The 21,023-nt window shown below is 42.9% G+C and overlaps 1 protein-coding gene across 2 annotated transcripts; it reads right to left on the bottom strand.

Moving 5' to 3' along the window:
• Window positions 1–1,831: 1,831 nt before the first annotated feature.
• Window positions 1,832–20,941, bottom strand: LOC148451020 (GTP cyclohydrolase 1 feedback regulatory protein-like). 2 transcript variants are annotated; one of them, XM_088462372.1, is made up of 3 exons: window positions 20,766–20,941; window positions 4,766–4,857; window positions 1,832–2,213 (listed from the first exon to the last, which is right to left on the bottom strand). In XM_088462372.1, the coding sequence occupies exons 1-3, from the start codon at window positions 20,799–20,801 to the stop codon at window positions 2,090–2,092; spliced, it is 252 nt and encodes an 83-aa protein (XP_088318498.1). In that variant the 5' UTR covers window positions 20,802–20,941; the 3' UTR covers window positions 1,832–2,089. The 2 variants fall into 2 exon arrangements, with proteins under 2 accessions (XP_088318498.1, XP_088318497.1); XM_088462371.1 differs by having other exon boundaries at window positions 4,766–4,860; window positions 20,766–20,938.
• Between the last annotated feature and the right edge of the window lie 82 nt (window positions 20,942–21,023).

Raw genomic sequence — 21,023 nt, 5'->3', positions numbered from 1 at the left:
TCATATAGTGTAAACCCAGCTTTAGCCATAGCTGTAGCCAGTGAGGGAAGGAGCTGGGGAACGTTAGGGGATTGGCAGCGAGCAGCAACCCACCGATCTAGTCATTCTGTAACTGATCTGTATCTTGTCTAATCTGGATAGAAATGTATTTTGGGAGGCGTTTCTCTCTATTATGGTGCATACACATGGTCAGATTTAAAGGACGATTGAAACGATAATGATAGTGTTTAAATCGTCCTTTTTGCCCGACCAAACGATGCAAGGGCACAGATGGTTGACATCTACCAGGTTAGCCTGGTTACTATAGGGACCCTTGACCGTTGAACGAGGGTCGTTATAATAGTTGGGGGAATGGTTCATGTGCTGGATGTTCGATAACGATCATCCAGCACATGTAGGACGATCAGACGACGATATCTAATCGTTGTCTGATCTGACCGTGTGTACGGGTCATTACAGGCATGTCTGGCCTACGGGCAGGAAGGCACAGAGACTTCATAATGATTGTTCTCAGTTCACAAAAAAATATAGGGTACTTTTAACTGGGCCTAAAAGTACAGAAAACGTTAAATTAAAGAAATGAGATAACATAGCAATGAATTAAAAATTGGAAATATTTTTGCCAGCTAGACATAGGCTTTTATCTATCAAAACAAGTAAAGATAAATAAAATTTTATTGGATAATATTTTACTGTATGCACTAAAATAGAAAACAAAGGGCCTGATTGAGAGATTTGCGCAATGCCGATATTTACGCAGATCTAGCGTTTGCCGTTGCACATGTGTGTGAGCTACACTGCACACGCACAGGGATTACTTTGCAATTGCTCTCGCAAAGTGAGTGACAGGTAGTTAGCATATGGGGCAGGTAACGGGGTGAATAGACAAATGCAGACGTGTCAGAACCGTGTAAATGCTGTTTCATGGACGTGCATAAATTAGCTATCACCTGTGCAGCATGAGACCTCTCTGCGTGTTAGGAGAGCTGCAGTATTTGAGGCAGGCCAGAGTTCACTTACATGCTGCGTCACTGCCCGATCTGCGTCAATGTTACCGAGGTCTACGCAGTTGTACGGATATGAGAAGGCAGCAGTGAGCGTTTCTATGCTCGGGTAAGCTCTGGAAACTTTACCATATTTTCCCAGCTGCATTCAGTGCGAATTCCCAGCTGCAATTGCATTAGCGTAAATCTCTGCATCAGGCCCAAAGACCGACTACCACAGTCAGGGAAGTAAAGCACCAGTACAGTTGCTTGTTACTGCTGCCGAATGCTAAGGAGAAGTGGATGGTGCCCTTGTCTCACCTTCTGCTAAGAAGCCATTCAGATGACAAAGGCAGAAAATGGTATATTGGGGCCGATTTCAATTCAGCGCAATGATGAATAGCCGTGGGAGGGAGCTCCCGCAGCTATTCTATACACCGCGCTGTGTGCCTTGTCGGGACTTGGGTAAGTCAGACAATGCCGGATCTCGCGACTTAACCTGGGTGTTAAGGCGTGTTAACCTTCATTGTCTGACTAAAATGTTGGGCGTGCAGCTGTTAGCGCCACACTAAGCCGGCCAACAGCTGCGCGCCCGACACATTTGTCGTATTTCTCCTCGCATCCCTTTAGCCGCCCAAACAGCGCGGTGTATTGAATAGCTGCGGGAGCTCCCTCCCGGGGCTAACCATCATCACACTGAATTGAATTCGGCCCTTGGCTAAAAAAACCAAGGCCGAGTACTAAATTTTCTTTGGCTTTCTTGAAGTACTATGCACCCAAGTACAGTGAAGAGTGTATTACTTTTACATCAGTTTGGTAATAGGATGATCAATTACTTCAAATACCGGTGCCAATGGAATATGAATACTTTATTTGCTAAACACGGACAGCAGATCACTGATTACACATGATTATACCATGATAGCATTTTCATGAAGCATCCATTTACTCCATCACTCCCTGTGGGCCAATTCATCGTATGGGATGTACAGCCGCCATGTCCTCCGCTAGTGTCCATGGTGATGGGGCTTTCAGAACCATTGCAGTGCGATGTAGATGGGCATCAGGAAGTAGTCCTTAATTGATCTCTATGAAACTCAGTACATCTATTCTTTGTGCAGACACCAAACCAGAGTCTGCCCAATCCCTGTCATGCTGATGACATGGTATCCTAGATTTTCAAGCTTGTCCAATGTCACTCGCGGCGGTTCATTCACAACGTACTCTGCGCTGAGATAAGCAGATGACATAATAAGAATGGAATTAGTCTGTGACGTTTAATTGCAATAATGGACGTTGTCTCTTTACATGAGCTGCTATATCTGCATTTATATCTGTGTGTGATGTACATTTATATATCATCTAGTCATCCCTGGCCTGTACCATAAAATGAAGTTGCATATGGCCGCACATGTGCAGGCAGTTACAGTAAGTGTCAATGATATCTAACACTTTACTGTCTTTACCAGATCAGGCTCCTATTAGAACCTCTATCCTTCAATGGATGTTTGTTAAATAACCCTGAAACGTCATTTATTATCATTGGGATAAGCTGCAATAAGGAATTGTACTGTTTTGGGGCCACACTTCTGCCAATGACAAGTAGCTCCCTATGTCTCTGGAACTGACAGAGGCAGATTATATTAGAGCAATTCACACTTTCAACTTCTGTGGAATTTAAGAAATTACTCCCAAGTGTCAGAAACTAACGCCTTTATCACACAGAGCAATGGTTTCCAAACTCGGTCATCAAGGCAACGTAACAGGCCAGGAATTAAGGATATCCATGCTTGAGCACAGGTGGATTAATTAGTATCTCAGCCAATATGATTTAACAATCTGCGCTCTAGCCTAGATATCCTTAATACCTGAGCTATTAAACCCATTGATCCTCAAGGTACTCTATGTATCATTGATACATAAACCCCCAAGTTTGAGAACCACTGACAGAGGATTAAGGGGCCTATTTATCAACGTGTTTTATCATACGCAACGAGTGATTAAACTTGTTGCGTATGATAATGGTGCTCCAGCCAATCAGGTCCCAACTGTCATCTATTTGAAAAATTACAGTTGGGAGCTGATTGGCTGGAGCACCATTATCATACATAACGAGTTTTATCACTCATTGCGTATGATAAAACTTGTTGATAAACAGGCCCCCTAGGGGGGAGATATAGTAAGCTCTAGCGAGTGATGAATTGGAAGTGATAAACCATCTGCCACTAACTGTCATGTTACAGGAGCTGATTGGTTGATAGTTTATCAGTTTCCAATTTATCACTTTCCATAGCTTAGTACATCTGCCCCTTCTGTTTACCCTAGATTTTACTAGTGAGTCCCCCAGAATTAGCCTGCATATTGTATATGTATGAGGTAGGATGATAATGTTAATTGTTGAATAACGTTAAGTAGCATTGAAAGGAAGGAGTTCTGTGTGGCGCTCCTGACAAAAATAGCCAGTTTTACATTCAGTGGTGATCATCTCTGTCATAGTATCTAGGAAGCAATTGATCTATAGAGGATCAAGGCATGTGGGAAATGTTACTCATCCAGTTACCCCAGTACTTGGAAGCTAACTAGGTGTAGGTAAATGTTACCAGCTGTGTAGCTTCCAGGGTACCTTTCAAGACAAGTCTCCAAGTATTGATATCCCATTGCTACTAAGACCAAGTTATTTCCACCATAGGAGTGTACAGAAGCCAGCACAGGGGTGCCTCAAAGAGACATGCCCCCCTCACCCATCGGGTCATGGACTACCCCTCCCGAACACACACTACTCAGGTCGCTCAAGTGAGTAGTCTTTATCTGGGGGGGGGGGGGGGGGGAGAGTAGTCCATGACGCAGTGGGGGGAAGAGGGAGAGAGTAGTCCATGATCCGGTGGGGGAGGTCCCGCTGCGGCACCCCCTGGGCTGTATCCTGCGCACGCCAATGCTTCCCACCCATCAGCCTAATATTGTTTATATTGTCTTTTTTTCCTATGACAGTTCAATACCAGTCATTGGAAATATGCAACCTGTATGTCTAATTGTCCTAGAGTTAAAACCCTTGATGCACTAAAATGTAGAATTATGGTGAACACTGGGAACAGCTATTGCATTTTATATCTATTTTTGTCATATGTAAGACCACACGGCTGGCTTAGTACCAGATGCACGTCACATTCAGGTACATGATCTGTAATAATGGGTTTGATCTGTTGGATATTTGATTCAGTAGAAGATAAAACAGATGAGCTATATCCTCAGATAGTGTCAGTGTTAGGCCTGAGGACGAAGACTGCATGTCACAGTCTTTATGAAGAAAACGTGAACATTAAAGGGCTGATTTAGAGCTGAATTTAGAAGACAGCCATAGTCTATGGTACATATACATCTTCATACTCACATTTCCTCTTTTTCTTTTAGAGTTACATATTGATACGTCCTGTACAGCTCTCATATAAATGTGAGTAACGGAATAATATACATTAAATATATACATTAAATATATTATATTAAATCGGTTTGAATAGAGCACTTTGGTTAAATTCTTGTCACAGACGACTGCACGTCCCATCTGAATAGAATGAATTGTATACATGTGTGCAGTTTTCCTGGTCATATGTTTAGAATCATGCCTTTTAGATGGTCGAAAGCCAAAGTGTCCTGTCTGGCCGATAAAAGCTGTACTAGTATGATCACATAATTTACCATAGATGTCAGCAAAGTAAAGTGATATATCTGTTATATCTGAAATGTTGGTATGCAGTGTTTTATCAAGACCATAATGAAACACTTACAAATTATTTCCTAGAACAATCCTTCTGCTGGCTCCAAGCTGCCCCATCAACTGCGGATCAGAGGATTCGTCTCCAACTATTGTAGGACCGGTCTCCTGTGCATGAAACAACCATGTTACTGTAGTATTGCATGCATGGAGAACTATTCTAATCACAGCTATATACATGAGATGACAGCTCCTACTCACAGGCTGGTGTCAGCGCTTCTATACTCCTGCACTGTGGTTGCAATTTACTTCTAATATTTTTAACTGTCCATGAAACACTTCAAGGAAAATTCAAATAAAATTGAGCTTATATAAACCAATCAGATGTTACCTTTCAGTTTCTAAACTGTTCTAAAGATGAATATGAATCGCATAACCCTTAACCGTCCTGCAGCTTAGGGGGCACTGCGTGCAACACCACAGGTCCCATTCTGCACATCGGCTTTGCGCACATCTCTGAATCAAGTCCTTAGTCAGGTATAGTCCCAATTTCAGGAGACTCTCGCGATCTTCACATTTGTCTCTATACGCTCCTTCTGCCACACATACTGGAGGCTGGTGCCTGCAGCAATAAAACTCTGTTAATGTGCTAATAAGGTAGACCAGGGGGAGCCAGGAGATGTCTGGGGAGGGGAGAGCAGGGAGATGGCTGGGGGATGGGGGAACAGGGAGATGGCTGCTTTTGCCCACGCACAGAGGAGAGGAGGGGGATATGGATTCTGCTGCCCTTGGACAGAGGGAGGGGGGAGCAGGGAGATGACTGCTGGTGTTAAAACTGTATTTACACATAGTGAATACATATATATACATTTTATAATCAATGTGGCCACAAAAAAAAAACCTGTGAAGGGGAGGAGGGGGGACCAGAAAGGGGAGGTGCCAGTACAAGAAAGAGGAGGAGTCAGAATTAATCATTAAATTCCCCTCCCCCCCAAAAAAAATCAATCTAGATCCTCCTCTGCCTAGGAGGTGAGTGTTAGGCCCCCCCCGGAAGGTTTAGGGAGCTGTAAGGGGGGTTAGGGTTAGGCACCCCCGGGGGGAGGATAGGGTTAGGCACTAGGGGGTGAGGTTAGGGTTAGGCACCACTAATGGAGGGTTATGGTAGGGGGGGAGGGGTAGGAATCTTCTCCCTTCGGGTTGCGTCAGGATATGAACCACCGGCTATTTAGCCACCAGGACTTCAAACCCATTCCGTGAAACTGTCCTGAAATGGTCAACACAACAAGTAACAACTGGAAACATAATCAGTGTATTTTTCTGTAAGGTCACAGCTGTGAGCACAGATACATCCCATAGCTGGGACTGTTTGCCATGCAGATGTTTGTAGCACGAACCCTGACACGGGAGAATAAAATTACTACATCCTTTGGGTTGAAATATGATTAGTAAATGAAGTTAAGTGACAACAAGGGACGTAAGAGCAGTGTCATGTGTCTCTACATATATAGTGAACGTATAAGTGCAGTTCTCAACCAAATTATGACATAGCAAATACACTCAGATATGCAACAGGGGGAAGCCAAGGCTGTATGTTAGTAAACTTCCATGCATTTTGTGACTTTTTTACTTCTATTTAAGTGTGCTGTCTTATTATATTTATTTACTTACTATATATATTGTGCGGTCTTATATTTATTTACTTATTATATATTGTACTGTCTTAAAACATTTATTTACTTACTATATATATTGTGCGGTCTTATATATATTTACTTATTATATATTGTACTGTCTTATTACATTTAATTACTTATTATATACTGTATATTGTGCTGTCTTATAATTATTTACTTATTATATATTGTGCTGTCTTATTATATTTAATTACTTATTATATATATTGTGCTGTCTTATTACATTTATTTACTTATATATATATATTGTGCAGTATTAATATATTTATTTACAGATAGATAGATAGATAGATAGATAGATAGATAGATAGGTTAAGTCCCCCATATCCAAATATTCCAAAATACAGAATATTTTTAGCATGGCTGAGATAGTAAAACCTTTGCTTTTTGATTGTTCAATGTACACAAGCTTTTTTTAAGGCATAAAATTAATAAAAATATAGTATAAAATTACCTTCATGCTGTGTATAAGGTGTATATAAAACATAATTGCATTTTGTGCTTAGATTTGGGTCCCATTCCCAAGATATCTCATTATGATATGCACATATTCCAAGATACCCCTGGTCCAAGCATTTTGGATATGGGAGACTCAACCTGTATTGTGCTGTCTTATTATATTTTTTTTACATATACAAAATTTTAAAAAAGTGACAATATTATGTTGAACAAGAGCACTACTCAAACTACAGGACAGAACCTCAAGTTATATATAAAATCTGTTTAGCTGGGAACCTTTTGGTGCCTGAGAACTGATACCCAGGTTACAAAAAATAAAATAAAAAAAATCTCGATTTCGGTGGGACAGTCCTTTTTAGGACTGCATTATCCAGTTCTCCATGTAATAGTAATGTATTTACACCCATATAAACTAAGCCCCATCATTTTAATTTTCATGTAAAAAGCTAAAATTCCCTGTGGAGTCTTCAGCAGACATTCCTTTGCAGCTCTTTCAATAACCAGTAGCAAGGACCTAGCTCACAGTTCTTTGACAATAGCTACAGCTGATATAGGGCATGATTCAGATATGTACGTAAACCAGATGAAAGAGACAGGCCTGGAAATTGGCTAGGAGGAGGTTGAATGCTGTGTCAAGGGGTGTGATTGGTTGTGGATGAATCAGTGCTCAATTTTAAAGGGTGTGACTACCTATCTGGATCCACCTGCACTACATACATTAGCCCCAGGGATTGGAGGAACTTGGCAGCAAGGACAGAGTAGCCTAGTGATAGGTGGACTGCAGTCTGTCACGTCTGAGGGTTGGTTTGGGCAGGAACAGGCGTGGGAGCCTTAAGGGAAGATTATAGATGCGTGAAGGAAGTTAGGTGGCTTGAGCCAGGACTTCCTCATCTAATGATGTGAGGAGATAGAAATTTGGCAGTAGATGATGGGCCCGAAGGCGAGGACAGAAATAGAATGTCTTTATTAAACAGCAGGTTGGGGTGAGAAATGGAGGTGATAATACTGAATGAATGAGCAGAATCGTATTGGGACCAATGATGCTGGATTGAGAGCTAAACCGGTTTGAGACCGATGCTGATGAATTGTAGAACTTAATTGATAAGGATCCGATGTTGCTGAATTGATGAACTTGATCGGTTGGAATTGAGGAACTTAATTATTAAGAGTCCAATGTTGGAAGCATCAGATGAGACCGATGATTGAACGTATCAACTGGAACCGATGGTGGCTGTAAGAAAGTCTCAGTGGTGTGCAAGATGCTATAGGACACAGGTTCTCAAACACGGTCCCCAGGACCCCAAACAGTGCATGTTTTCCTAATCTCCTCACAGAATCACAAGTGAAATAATTAGCTCCATATGTGGATCTTTTAAAATGTGTCAGTGAGTAATGATTACACCTGTACATCTGCTGGTTGTTCTGAAAGACGTGAACTGTGTGGGATCCTGAGGATCGAGTTTGAGAACCACTGGTTCCTGGGAGCCAGCACTGAGCTGTAACTTTAGCAAGAAGCGACATTGTACTGGCAACAGAGGCCAGTCAGGGAATGTAATTTATAGGAGAGGATACCCAGGGATTGGATGCTGCGATCAGCTGGTATGGGAGCAGCACTCTGAGTGGTGAAGGAGAGTCAGGTGACAGAGTCCAACATGGCTGCGCCCATATTGTTGTTCTGGAGGGAACTCTGGCATGCAGTTTGTATATCTCCATGCTCAGTGACAGGACACTGAGCAGACGGGGCAGGAGCAGACCTCAGCACCAACCCGGAGCAATGTGCAGCGTGAGGGGGCCTCTGTGCTATCTGGGAGTGATGCACAGCGCGAGCGGCCCTTGGCGCTAGCCTGGACAGGCACCGGAGAGGTAAAAAGGTGAATTTAAGTGTCCGCAGTCACAGATCTTACAGTCTCTCTCAGCCTGAACCGCTCAGCACAAACAGAGCCTGAGCCCAGCTCTGCGAGCAGCAAGAAGCTCAGGCCTCCTGCCCTGCAGTCAGCAGATACTGTAGCTTTGGTCAGAACAGTAGACATGAGACTTAGGTAAGTGTGGAAGCTGTGCCAGTGAAGCCAGTAATAGATGTAAAATAGGAGTGGCGTGGAGGACAGCAGCATCGCCCCCAATACTGACATGCATATACGCTGATCCCCTCCATTACTTATCTGTACCTAAAACTAGACTCTCACTCCCCCCTTCTCCGCCCCCATACTAACCTGAAACAACAACACAAACACCCTACCCCAATACCGTGCACACCAATCACTGCCCACCCATAACTGACCTGAAACCCCCGTACAAACACGGCTCCCCATTACTGACCTGAAATAACAGTACAAATGGAATGGGATTGAAATACTGGCAGCCGGTTCAAATCCCGACACCGGATGCCTGAGAGGATGAAGATCCCGACTGGGGCAGGCAAGTACCCTAACCCTCCCTTGTCCACCACTAACCCTAACCCTCCCTTACTAGTGCCTAACCCTAACCTACCCCCCTGGGGTGCCTAACCCTAACACCCTCTTACCGCTCCCTAAACCTAACCCTCTCGAGGGGGTGTCTGACCATAATATTTCCCTGGTGGTGCCTAACCCCCCCCCCCTCTAGGGGTGCCTAACCTTAATCCCCCCCGCAAACCTATCCCTAACCCCGCTAGACTCCCTAATCCTAATTCCCCCCGCAGCTAACGCTAAGGGCACCCCGGACTTACCTTCGTTCGGGCTGGCGTCCTCGGCCTTCGGGTGTCAGGCGTCGGTATTTCAACGCCTATGTTAAATCCCTTGCCGGGATTCCGATGTCGGGACTGAGACCAGCGGCTGCTACATCCCGTACAAATACACCCTCCATTACTGACCTGTACCTACAGGCCAAACACTGCCCCCATTACTGACCTGACTTTCACTACATTGTCACTGATCCAGCAATACTGCAATGTCCAGTCATTTACTTACTGCAAAACAATAACAAAAATCAGGTTCTGTGTGCAAAATAATGTATGCTCGTGTGTTTTATGAGTCGAAAAATCAATCAAAAAAGTGTGCACTTTAGTTTGGCTGACAATTTTCTGCTTTCTTGAGTGCTGTGCACACTTATGATTTTAGAATTAAATTTCAGGTCAGTTGAGGTTTTTTTTCAGTTTTTACAAAGAGGTAAAATAAGAATGTTAAATTTAATTTTAGGTTCTCTTAGTAATTCATTTGTTGGAACTTATTCATGCATTTTACAGAATTTTTGTTTTCTTATATATTTTATTCATTTTCCACATTATAATCCAATTACATATTATTTCACATGCATATAAATTATACAAAAATATACATTCCAATTACCTTATATACCTTACTTTCCTTCCCTTTCCCCCTTCTTCCTTCTCTCTTTCTCCCACCATACAACCCATCTATTCTTTACAATTATCCCAAACTCTTCAAATCTCCCTATTTCCCTCTAACTTTCTAGTCTAAGGAAGACATACTAATTTGTACATTCAAAGATTCGTAGTATTGCCTCTTGAGCAGATCCTTCCAATGTATTTATATATGGTCCCCACGTTTTATAGAACCTTTTTCCCCCTTTTTCTATCTCTACTCCTATTAGTCTTCTCTCTAAATATAGCATTTGCAGTAGCATTGCCGTTACATTTTCTATCATTGGGGGCGCCTTTTCCACCATTTCATTAATATCACTTTTTTGAAACTGTAACAATAACTGAGAGTATAGGCTCTAATTGTTTATTTCTTATCTCTGATTTCCAAGTATTGAAATTTGCAAACAACAATGCTCTCATCTTAAATTTCTCCCCTTTTGCCTTAGATAACAAGTTTGATACAGTATTCATTTCTTCCACCTCCTCTCTATTTTGTTGTCATTGATCAAATACAGTCTCTCATTTGAAGATACATAAAGAATTGTTTATTTTCTAACCACTTTTTTCTCACTAAGAGCCGTATTCAATTAGAGCGGATCTGCGATACTTTTCCGCCTCCCAGACTTTTCGCCTACATCGCGTCTTTTGTAGGCGGAAAAGTATCGCGGCAGTGCGCGATAAACTCCATATTCAATATGGAAGTATGCGAAAACAGGACCCGGCGAAACCTGAACAGGCGGAAAGTGCTGTCAGATTTAGGGAAATCAGCCTGACACCCCCCAAAGAAGCTTTGACATGGGGGTTAGCTATGGTACCCCCCGATTTGGCTTGCTGAAGGTATTTGGTGTTTTTAAACGGGCTCAATATCTGCTAAATAGCATTTTTGTATACGTGGTGAAGAATAATATTCAGGAATATTTTTTCCAGAAAATAACTTATCCCAGCAAATTTGGGGTACATGAAAATGGGGGTCAGCATATTTAAAAGTTGCTAAAGTTAAGTTGAAAAACAACGTGAAAAATTCACCTGCAGCAAGCACCTCCAATCAAAAAAACACATGGGGCATACTTGGGGACCCCCCCAGAGTCAAGTTCGCTAGTTTTTAACTTTGTGCCCCAACATTTTTTTTTTAGCCCCCAAATTCAAAGTGATTTTTTTGGGGTGTCCTTAAGTGTTTTTTAAAAATAATTTACACAGTTTACCTTTGGGGGACTGTCTGAAGACTTCACGGGGGTTCCCACAACATTGCACCCCAAAACCCCAATTCCACACTTTTTTCCGCCTGCTATTCATAGGCGAAACTTTTTCGCCTATTACATTGCATTGACTGTCCGCCTAGGCGGAAGGTGTTTCAAATCGAACATGGAGTAAAACCAAAATAGGCGAAAATGACGTCATCAGCGAAAAGTTTTCAGCAAAAACACGCGAAAATGGCTTTTCGCTTCAGGCCCTATATCTTGAAAAGACATTATCTCACCTTCTGGATCGAAGACATCTCAAATTTTACTAATTCCTTTAGATCTCCATTGTCTAAACTGACCATTCTCCAATGCTGCCTCAAAGCAACGGTTTCCAACCTCCACATATTTAGAAAATCTTGGATTTTCTTTTGTTAGTTTATTTATATCCCACCATGACTGGTATGTGTCTTTAAACATTATATTTGTCATAAACTGTTTTGGTAGCATTTTCCTGGGGGTATGTAACACTGGGCCTGATTCAGACCCGGACGCTATCCGCAGTGCGCTCGCTATTGCCGATGGTTGCTAATCTGCGCATGCGTATGCATCGCAGTGCGCATGTGCAAACTACACAGTGCGTTCGCAGATCCCTCGCTCGCACAGCAAAGCCAGCCCAGCAGAGTGAGTGACAGGAGAGGCCGTTTGTGGGTGGTAACAGGGGCAGTCCAGTAAAAACGGGGGAGTGGAGGTGGGAACGCAGGTGTGCCTGAGTGTTTAAACGCCGTTTTAGAGGCATGCATAATTAACAGGTAGCGTCATAGTACACGTCACCAGCCATTTTTTTACTCTGTTTTCCTCGCAATTCTTGCGGTAGAAAAAAGCTACCACAAGCACTGCGCTCACATCCGATAGTGGTCGATGTACCAATGTTTTCACAAAGTTCCAGGAGATGACGGGGGGCAGTGGGCGTCTCTGCATTCGCTAAGGGGAGTCTGCATACACAAAGCGAACGCTCGTACAGGTAAGATGGGAGTGCTTATGCCTTGGCGAGCAATCGCTGCCTGCCGCGTCACTTTCAAATATTTGCATATGCATCGAGCGAGCGTACGCTCATAGCGACCGGGTCTGAATCAGGACCAGTGCACTTAATGCATATGGTTCCATCATTTCCTGTTCTATTTTACGATTCGTATATTCTGTCTTATCTAATATCCAATCTATTATATATCTAAGGTGGGTCGCCTTAGTAAAGGTCATAATATCAGGTATTGCCAAACCCCCATCTTGTCTTTTCTTTTTTAATTTAGTCATAGATATACTAACTTTCTTCCCTCTCCACAAAAATTCAGAGAACATTTTTGTACAACAATTTACATCAGTCTTTGTCATCTTTATCGGGAACATTTATATCACATATGCCAATTTGGGAAGTATTATTGTTTTTATCACAGCTGCTCTGCCCAATAGCGATAGTGGCATTTCTTTCCAGCTTTTCAACTTACTTTTTATTTTGTTAATTAAAATCCCATAATTTGCTTTATATATCTTATCAATTGGATATGTGATATATATACCTAGATATTTTATTAGATTTGATTTTACCTGAAATGGAGTTATATCTTTTAATGTTTTAGGTGTAATTGGGATTTGAGTTTAGTGGAAGAAGTTCTGATTTTGATGTGTTAATTGTAAATCCTGTAAAACTACCAAATTTATTAATTTCATGTAACACTACTGAATAGATCCACTTGGATTTGCTATGAATATTATTATATCGTTCGCGAACATTGATAACTGTTTGTTTAATTCGTATGCCTTGAAATTATCTGTTTTTCCGAAGGGCTACAGCTAATGGTTCAATTGCCATTGCGAACAATAATGGTGACAACGGACACCCTTGACGAGTCCCTCTTCCATTTTGGATCTCTCCAGACATATATCCGTTACAAATAATCGTAGAAGTTGAATTTTTATATAGTGTGGTCAATATATTTACAAATTCTTCTGGGAACCCAAACTTCAGAGCTGTATATAAATGATCCCAAGCTATTAAATCAAAAGCCTTTTCAGCGTCTACTGATGGTATATATTGGGGATTTTTTTTCTCCTTTATCCTGTATATATTGAGCCACTGTTAAAACTTTCCTTACATTGCTAACTGAATGTCTTCCGAATGTCTTCCTCGTATAAAGTTTAAACCCTGTCTGATCCTCTTCTACAAATTTTGAAAGTTTTGTCTTCATCCTTTATGATAATATTTTAGTTACTATTTTATAATCGGAATTTAACAGGGATATTGGTGATTCTGGCTTTTCTAAATTCTTTCCAGGCTTTAGAATTATTCTAATGGTAGCATCATTAAAGTACTTTGGTATACACCCCTTTACAATTATTATATTAAATAATATGAGATATGGTAAGAACTTAGCCTTGTTATCTCTGTTTCTACGAAGTCCATAGGGTTCCACAGGATAAATTGCGGTATAGGTGATGACGTCAGACATCGGGCACCACAGAGTTAAGTTTTCAGCCTCCCAGGATGCACTGTGGTCCCCTCCTATACTCCGCCCCTGAGCCAAGGCAAATCAGTTATGTAACAAGCCCCAGGCCGGAGGAGGAGAGGAAAGAGAGAGAAGAAAGATCTGGAACACACAAGAATCACATTCTCACCAGAAGGAGATGGAAAAACTGGTGACCAGATGAAAGCCCATCTGCAGTACAGGTGCGACAGGACGGGAGTCCTGTGGAACCCTATGGACTTCATAGAAATAGAGATAACAAGGGTAAGTTCTTACCATATCTCATATTTTATACAACAGGGTCCATAGGGTATCCCCAGGATACCGTGGGGATGTCCCAAAACAGTATCCTTTAAGGGTGGGGACGCTCCTGTGCTGAAAGGAGAATCCGCCGCCTGAAGAAAGCGTCCTGAGAGGCAAAGGTGTCAAATGCATAATACCTCACAAAAGTATGGACAGAAGACCACGTGGCTGCCTTGCAAAGCTGAACCACTGAGGCACCACATCAAGCTGCCCACGAAGGACCCACAGACCTAGTGGAATGAGCCCTAACAGAGGATGGAACAGGAAGGCCTTCATGAATATAAGCTTCAGAAATTGCCATGATAATCCATCCTGCCAAAGTTTGCTTAGTTGCAGGCCAACCCTTCTTTCGGAAGCCATAGAGGACAAGCAAGGAGACAGACTTCCTAAAAGAATTGGTGTGGCCAACATAAATCCTTAGAGCCCGCACCACATCCAAGGTGGCCTCACCAAACGTGAGGTCTGGTGAATTAATGGCCGGCACAGTGATTTCCTCATTGATGTGGAAACTAGATACCACCTTCGGGAGGAAACTAGGGCGAGTGTGAAGTACCGCCCTGTCCCTATGAAAGATGAGAAAGGGAGGCCGACATGAGAGAGCCCCCAATTCTGAGACCCTTCTGGCCGAAGCAATGGCCAGAAGGAATACAGTCTTAGCTGTAAGCCATTTCAAATCCACCGAGCCCAGTGGTTCAAATGGCGGTCCTTGGAGAGCCCTCAGGACCACAGCCAGATCTCAAGGAACCGCTGGTGGAACAAAGGGAGGCTGAATACGTAGTACACCTTGCATAAAGGTGCGGACATCAGGAAGAGTAGCAATCCTACGCTGAAACCACACTGACAGGGCAGAAACCTGCACCTTCAAAGAAGCAAGGCGAAGACCATGATCTAAGCCCACCTGTAGGAAAGCCAACACTCTGGGTATCCCGAACACCTGAGGATCATAGCCTCTAGGGCGGCACCACTCACTCACTCACACTTGATGGTAAATTCTTGCAGATGTAGGCTTCCGAGCTCTTACCATGGTGTTAACTACAGAGCTGGAAAAACCCCTGGACCTTAAGAGGGCTGTCTCAACAGCCACGCCATCAAAGACAGACGACTCAGGTCTGGGTAATGACAAGGACCCTGTGACAACAGGTCCGGACGTAGAGGCAACAGCATCGAAGGTCTGAGTACCAGTGATGTCTGGGCCACGCTGGAGCTACCAAAAGGAGTGTGCAGCCTTCTTGCTTGAATTTGCTGATCACTCGAGGAAGAAGGGAGAACGGAGGGAAGAGGTACGCAAACTGGAAGGTCCACTGGACCGACAGACCGTCTACCAGAAGAGCCTCCACGTCTCTTGTTCTTGACCTGTACACAGGCAGGTTGTTGTTGTGTCGGGAGGTCATGAGATCTGTCTCCGGAAGGCCCCACTTGTCCACCAGGAGTTGAAACACCTCCTGGTGAAGAGACCATTCTCCCGGATGCACGTCCTGACGGCTGAGAAAGTCCGCTTCCCTGTTGACGACTCCCGGGATGAACACCGCCGAGATGGCAGGGAGATTGCCCTCCGCCCAAGTCAGGATGCGGGACACCTCTGCCAGCGCTGCCCGACTTCGGGTTCCTCCTTGGCGGTTTATGTAGGCCACCGTGGTGGCGTTGTCCAATTGTACCTGCACAGGTTTTCCGTGGAGAACATGTTTTGCTTACTGGGAGAGCATTGAATACCGCGCAAATTTCCAAGATGCTTATTGGAAGCGCCGCTTCTGCTGGGTCCACCTGCCCTGGAACAAGTGGGGACCTGTGACTGCTCCCCAGCCTCGGAGACAGGCGTCCGTCGTCGAAAGGACCCAGGTTGCCACCCAAAAGGGACATCCCCTGTTCAAGTGAGTCGTTTGCAACCACCAGGCCAGAGACAGACGAACCTCCGGAGAAAGTACCATGGTCTGCGTCTTTATCCGATGAGGCAACCCAATCCATCTGGAGAAGATCAACTGCTGCATAGGTCTGGAGTGAAACTGGGCATAATCCACCATGTTGAAGAGCGACACCATGGAGCCCAGTAACCTCATCGCTGAGTGAATAGACACTCGGCGGCTCTGAAAGCAACTGCGCACCTTTGCCTGTAACGCAGAGGATCTTCTCCGTCACAAAGATCCTCTGCTATTGAGAGTCCAACAAAGCCCCAAGATGGAGCATCCTCTGCGAAGGAACCAGGGTGGATTTCTTCCAGTTTATTAACCAGCCGTGATTGTCCAATACTGAGATTGTCAGTTGCAGATGAAGCTGGAGGACCGTTGGAGACCCCACTAACAACAGAAGGTCGTAAAGATAAGGCAACAAGCGGACCCCCTGCATCCGCAGGTGGGCTATGCAAACCTGAGGAATTGCTGATACGTTAAGATAATGGGGACATGCAGGTAAGCGTCCTGAATGTCCAACGACACCATGAATCGCCAGGCTCCATCGCCAGTATAATGGAACGCAGGGTCTCCATCCTGAACCGAGGCACCCTCAAGGACTTGTTGAGGGATTTGAGGTTGAGGATGGGTCGGTAAGACCCACTGGGTTTCTGCACCAGAAAAAGATTGGATTAGAAACCCATGCCCCTCTGGGAGAACGGAACAGGCAACATTTTCTATAGTTCCAGGGCTTTATTCTGATCCGACGGAAGGCCTGTGGTGAAAAACCTGCTGGGGCGCCTGCGCCAGAAGGAGAGGGCATACCCCCCTCATGTACCCAAGTGTCCTTCTTAGTCAGACACCAACACTGGGCGAACAGAAGCAGGCGGCCTCTCACTCTGGGATCCCCCAAAGGGAGGCCCGGTCCGTCAAGCCGAAGGCTTATCGTCCGACTTGGGGGCAGGGCGTCTTGTACTCCAAGCCTGTTTCTTGGGCTTGGCAGACTTTTTGGGCTCGGCCTGTCTAGGAAAAGACTGTACTTTGGACCTACCCTGGGCCCTGTAGGGCGAAAGGACGAAGTACCAGACCCTGACGGGACTGTGGGCCTGATTCAGAGCCGGACGGCTCCTATTGACATACACAGTTGATGTACTGCACTTGGAGCCCTCCAGATTTCACGGTATGGTTCTGTGTTATGGTCCTGTGAATATAAGGGTAATGGGTGATTCAAATGAAGCCCCTGTTGGGGTATATCCAGTGAGCTACACCTATCGGTGTAAGGAACGGTAATTATACCATGAACAGTCCTATTTGCCACTGATTCAAGTACCACCTGTTGTCATTTGACCATGTATACGGGACAGTTACAGTGAATTTCACAAGTGTCATTGTCTATCATTGAGACAAACATTCTATCCTGGAGCATTATAGGAACAGATGTTTTATGCCTGCATGGATGTGCAATTAGGGTGGAATATTGTCCTAATATTTTAGTTTGCTGATTCACAGCACATTTTTAATGTATTTGCTATCAATTGCTTTTTTATATCAGATTTGTTTTTTAATAAATACAATGAATTGTCTATGCAATTAGGACGTACATCTTTCTATTATTAAATCAGTACAGCCTTCCTGAATCTTCAATATATCTGGGAGCGTGGTTTTCAAAAAATGATGCAAAGCTGGTCCTTTAATTGTCTCTGGGAGTCACTTTATTCTTAAGTTATTTCGTCTTGCTCTATTTTCTAAGTCATCCAATTTTGACCATATTTGTTTTTCAGAGTTTTTTAAATTAGCTGTTATTGTTTTTACATGTAGAGTCTCCCATATCCAAAATGCTTGGGACCAGGGGTATTTTGGATATCGGAATATTCCGTATTTTGGAATATTTGCATAAAATAATGAAATATCTTGGGAATGGGACCTAATCTAAGCACAGAATGCATTTATGTTTTATATACACCTTATACATACAGCCTGAAGGTCATTTTATAAAATATTTTCAAGAATTTTGCGTATCAAAAAAGTGTGTGTACAAACATGAAATTCATTTATGTTTCATATACACCTTATACACACAGCCTGAAGGTTATTTTCTACAATATTTTTAATAATTTGTGCTTTAAACAAAGTTTGTATACATTGACCCATCAGAAAGCAAAGTTTCACTATCTCAGTTATGCTAAAAATATTCTGTATTTCGGAATATTTGGATATGGGAGACTCAACCTGTACCTATATTATAATCTGGTAAGGTCTATCCTATTTCCTACGTACATGTGCAGTGGGAGCACCCTTCCCGCAGCCCCCACTGCAGCACGACAGGCCAGACATTAGCCAGAGGACCGCTATGCGCCAGTAAGTGTTAGTCTATAGCGGGTAGGGCGGAGCAGTGGAGGGACTGAGGCGACCAGGTATATACAGGGTCCCTTTACTAGCATTAATGTGGTAGGAGTGTTAGGGACCCCGTTCCCATCATACTGGGACCAATCAGCTGGCAATCGGTACCCTCAGCTCAGGGATGATGGTAGGACAGCCACAGTTTTTCAGGACAAAGCTGGTAGTCTTGCACTTGTCTCCCCTCCTATAGAGGGCAGCTCCAGTGCCACAACAACCAGACTGGTGCTGTGTTCAACTATGACAGGCGAACCTCACATTGTGGGTTTCCTTGTGCAATCAGCCTAGCCTGCCTAGTCTGATGCTGATTCCCATTTTAGCAGGAGGACCCCAAGCTCAATGTCACCCTGTGAACCGGCCTAGCTAGGTTATATAGTGCGGCTCATGTATTTTTTTTTAAAATATATTTATTTCTTTAACAAAATATACATAAGTTACTCATCATCACCTAAGATACTTGTACCAATCTAATGGGTATGCAAAAGATATCCCGCCAAGTGGCATGTAAAGAGTCTAGCTTTTCGAACTAGGACACAACTCTAAGAGACATGCTTAACTTACATGTGGGCACTCTTACTGTACTCTACTCACATACATAGGCCCCAAATACGCACCTCCGTATGCCAGGGCTCGCAAGTACAATATACACGTAACTCTAACTACTCATACACAAAGGCCCCAAATACGCACCTCCGTATGCCAGGGCTCACAAGTACAAGACACATATAACTCTAACTACTCACACACATAGGCCCCAAATACGCACCTCCGTATGCCAGGGCTCACAAGTACAAGATACACGTAACTTTAACTACTAGCACATACTTTAGCACATGCACAATCCGGCAAAGTTAATTTCTACAGTATATTGTGCAAAAGGATTTAAAAAATCCAAATGTGGCCCATAATAAACAGTATTAATAGGGTAACGGTAATAATTTAGTCGTAATCATCTAAAACTTTAATTCTTCCTAAAAACCCACAAAAATTATGAATAATATAAATTTCAGTTCTACTTCATGTAATTACACAATGAATACAGATTCCATATGCCCACCATGGTATTGCAGTGTAGGAGTAAATCACACTTCCTATAAGCACACGACATTTCTACTGAAAAGTAACACAGGTTGAGTCTCCCATATCCAAATATTCCAAAATACGGAATATTCCGAAACACAGAATATATTTAGCATGACTGAGATAATGAAACCTTTGATTTTTGATGGTTCAATGTACACAAACTTTGTCTAAGGCACAAATTATTAACAATATTGTATAAAATTACCTTCAGGCTGTGTGAATAAGGTGTATATGAAACATAAATTAATTTCATTTCTATACACAAACTTTGCTTGAGCCACAAAATTATTGAAAATATGGTATAAAATGACCTGCAGGCTGTGTGTATAAGGTGTATATAACACATACATGCACTGTGTGTGTATATTTGGGTCCCATTCCCAAGATATCTCATTATGATATGCAATTATTCAAAAATACGGAATATTCCGTTATCCAAAATACCCCTGGTCTCAAGCAGTTTTAATATGGGAAACTCAACCTGTAATATGAAATGATTTTAGGATTGGTCAGGTCTGCTCCATTGTATTTGCAGTCGAAGTCCTGTTTTTAAAAGATTTGTCCCTACGTTATTCTGCTTCTAACTGACCTGTGTATCAAATGCAGATCTAAGCATTCAGCATGATCCTATTAGTACTACAGTGTCCTGCCGGGAGGTGTACTGCAGAAAAAGATAAGGAGGGGGGGGGGTCTCTTTTCCTATAAATGCAACTCAAGAAATATTTAATTTATACACAGTAATACTGTACATTGTATGCAGGAGTTTATGATTTTACCATTAAAGGAGTAGCGTAAGTGTAAGTAATATACATAGAATAACACTAGTACATGCTAATGTAAATACCATTTATATATAAATTCAAAGTGAATGGCTTGTTGTACTTACGACACCTGAAGAATATAATATTATTATGATGTTTTATTATTATTATTATTATTATTAAAATAGAACAAAAAAGTATTGCATTACAATTAAATAGCTATTTTAGTATTAAGATGATATAATAAAACGAATAAGAAATTATATTCAGATTTGTCAATGTCATCTGAAAACATTGAAAAATCTTATATTACCCCAACAAAGGAAGACAATAATATGACATATATGGAAATATGGATTCATATACCAGAAAAATACACGTAAAAAGTGCAAGGAAACCTGTTCTCCCAGTACAGCAGAGCTGCCTGCCTCTTACCATGCGGATCTGGGTGCTGATCAGTATATAAGGCATGCTGGCTGTTGCTGTGCGGCTCCGGTCCACTCTCAGCTGTCACGCTACCTGCCAAGCACCATCTACAAACGTGGCCTTCGGAATTCTCTACTGCTCTCCGCTGGCTGGCCAATTGCCGCTCTCCAACCTAAGTGACGTCAGGGAGGCGTTTCCGGAAGTGTTTAGTCGAGTTTAGGATTGCCATTAATGTACAGGGCAGTGAGGGCAGCCTCAGATAGATGC

The sequence above is a fragment of the Taudactylus pleione genome, unplaced genomic scaffold, assembly GCF_031769625.1.
Source record: "Taudactylus pleione unplaced genomic scaffold, aTauple2 ptg001208l, whole genome shotgun sequence".
Lineage (NCBI taxonomy): Eukaryota > Metazoa > Chordata > Amphibia > Anura > Myobatrachidae > Taudactylus > Taudactylus pleione.
This window is presented reverse-complemented; position numbering and strand designations above follow the sequence as displayed.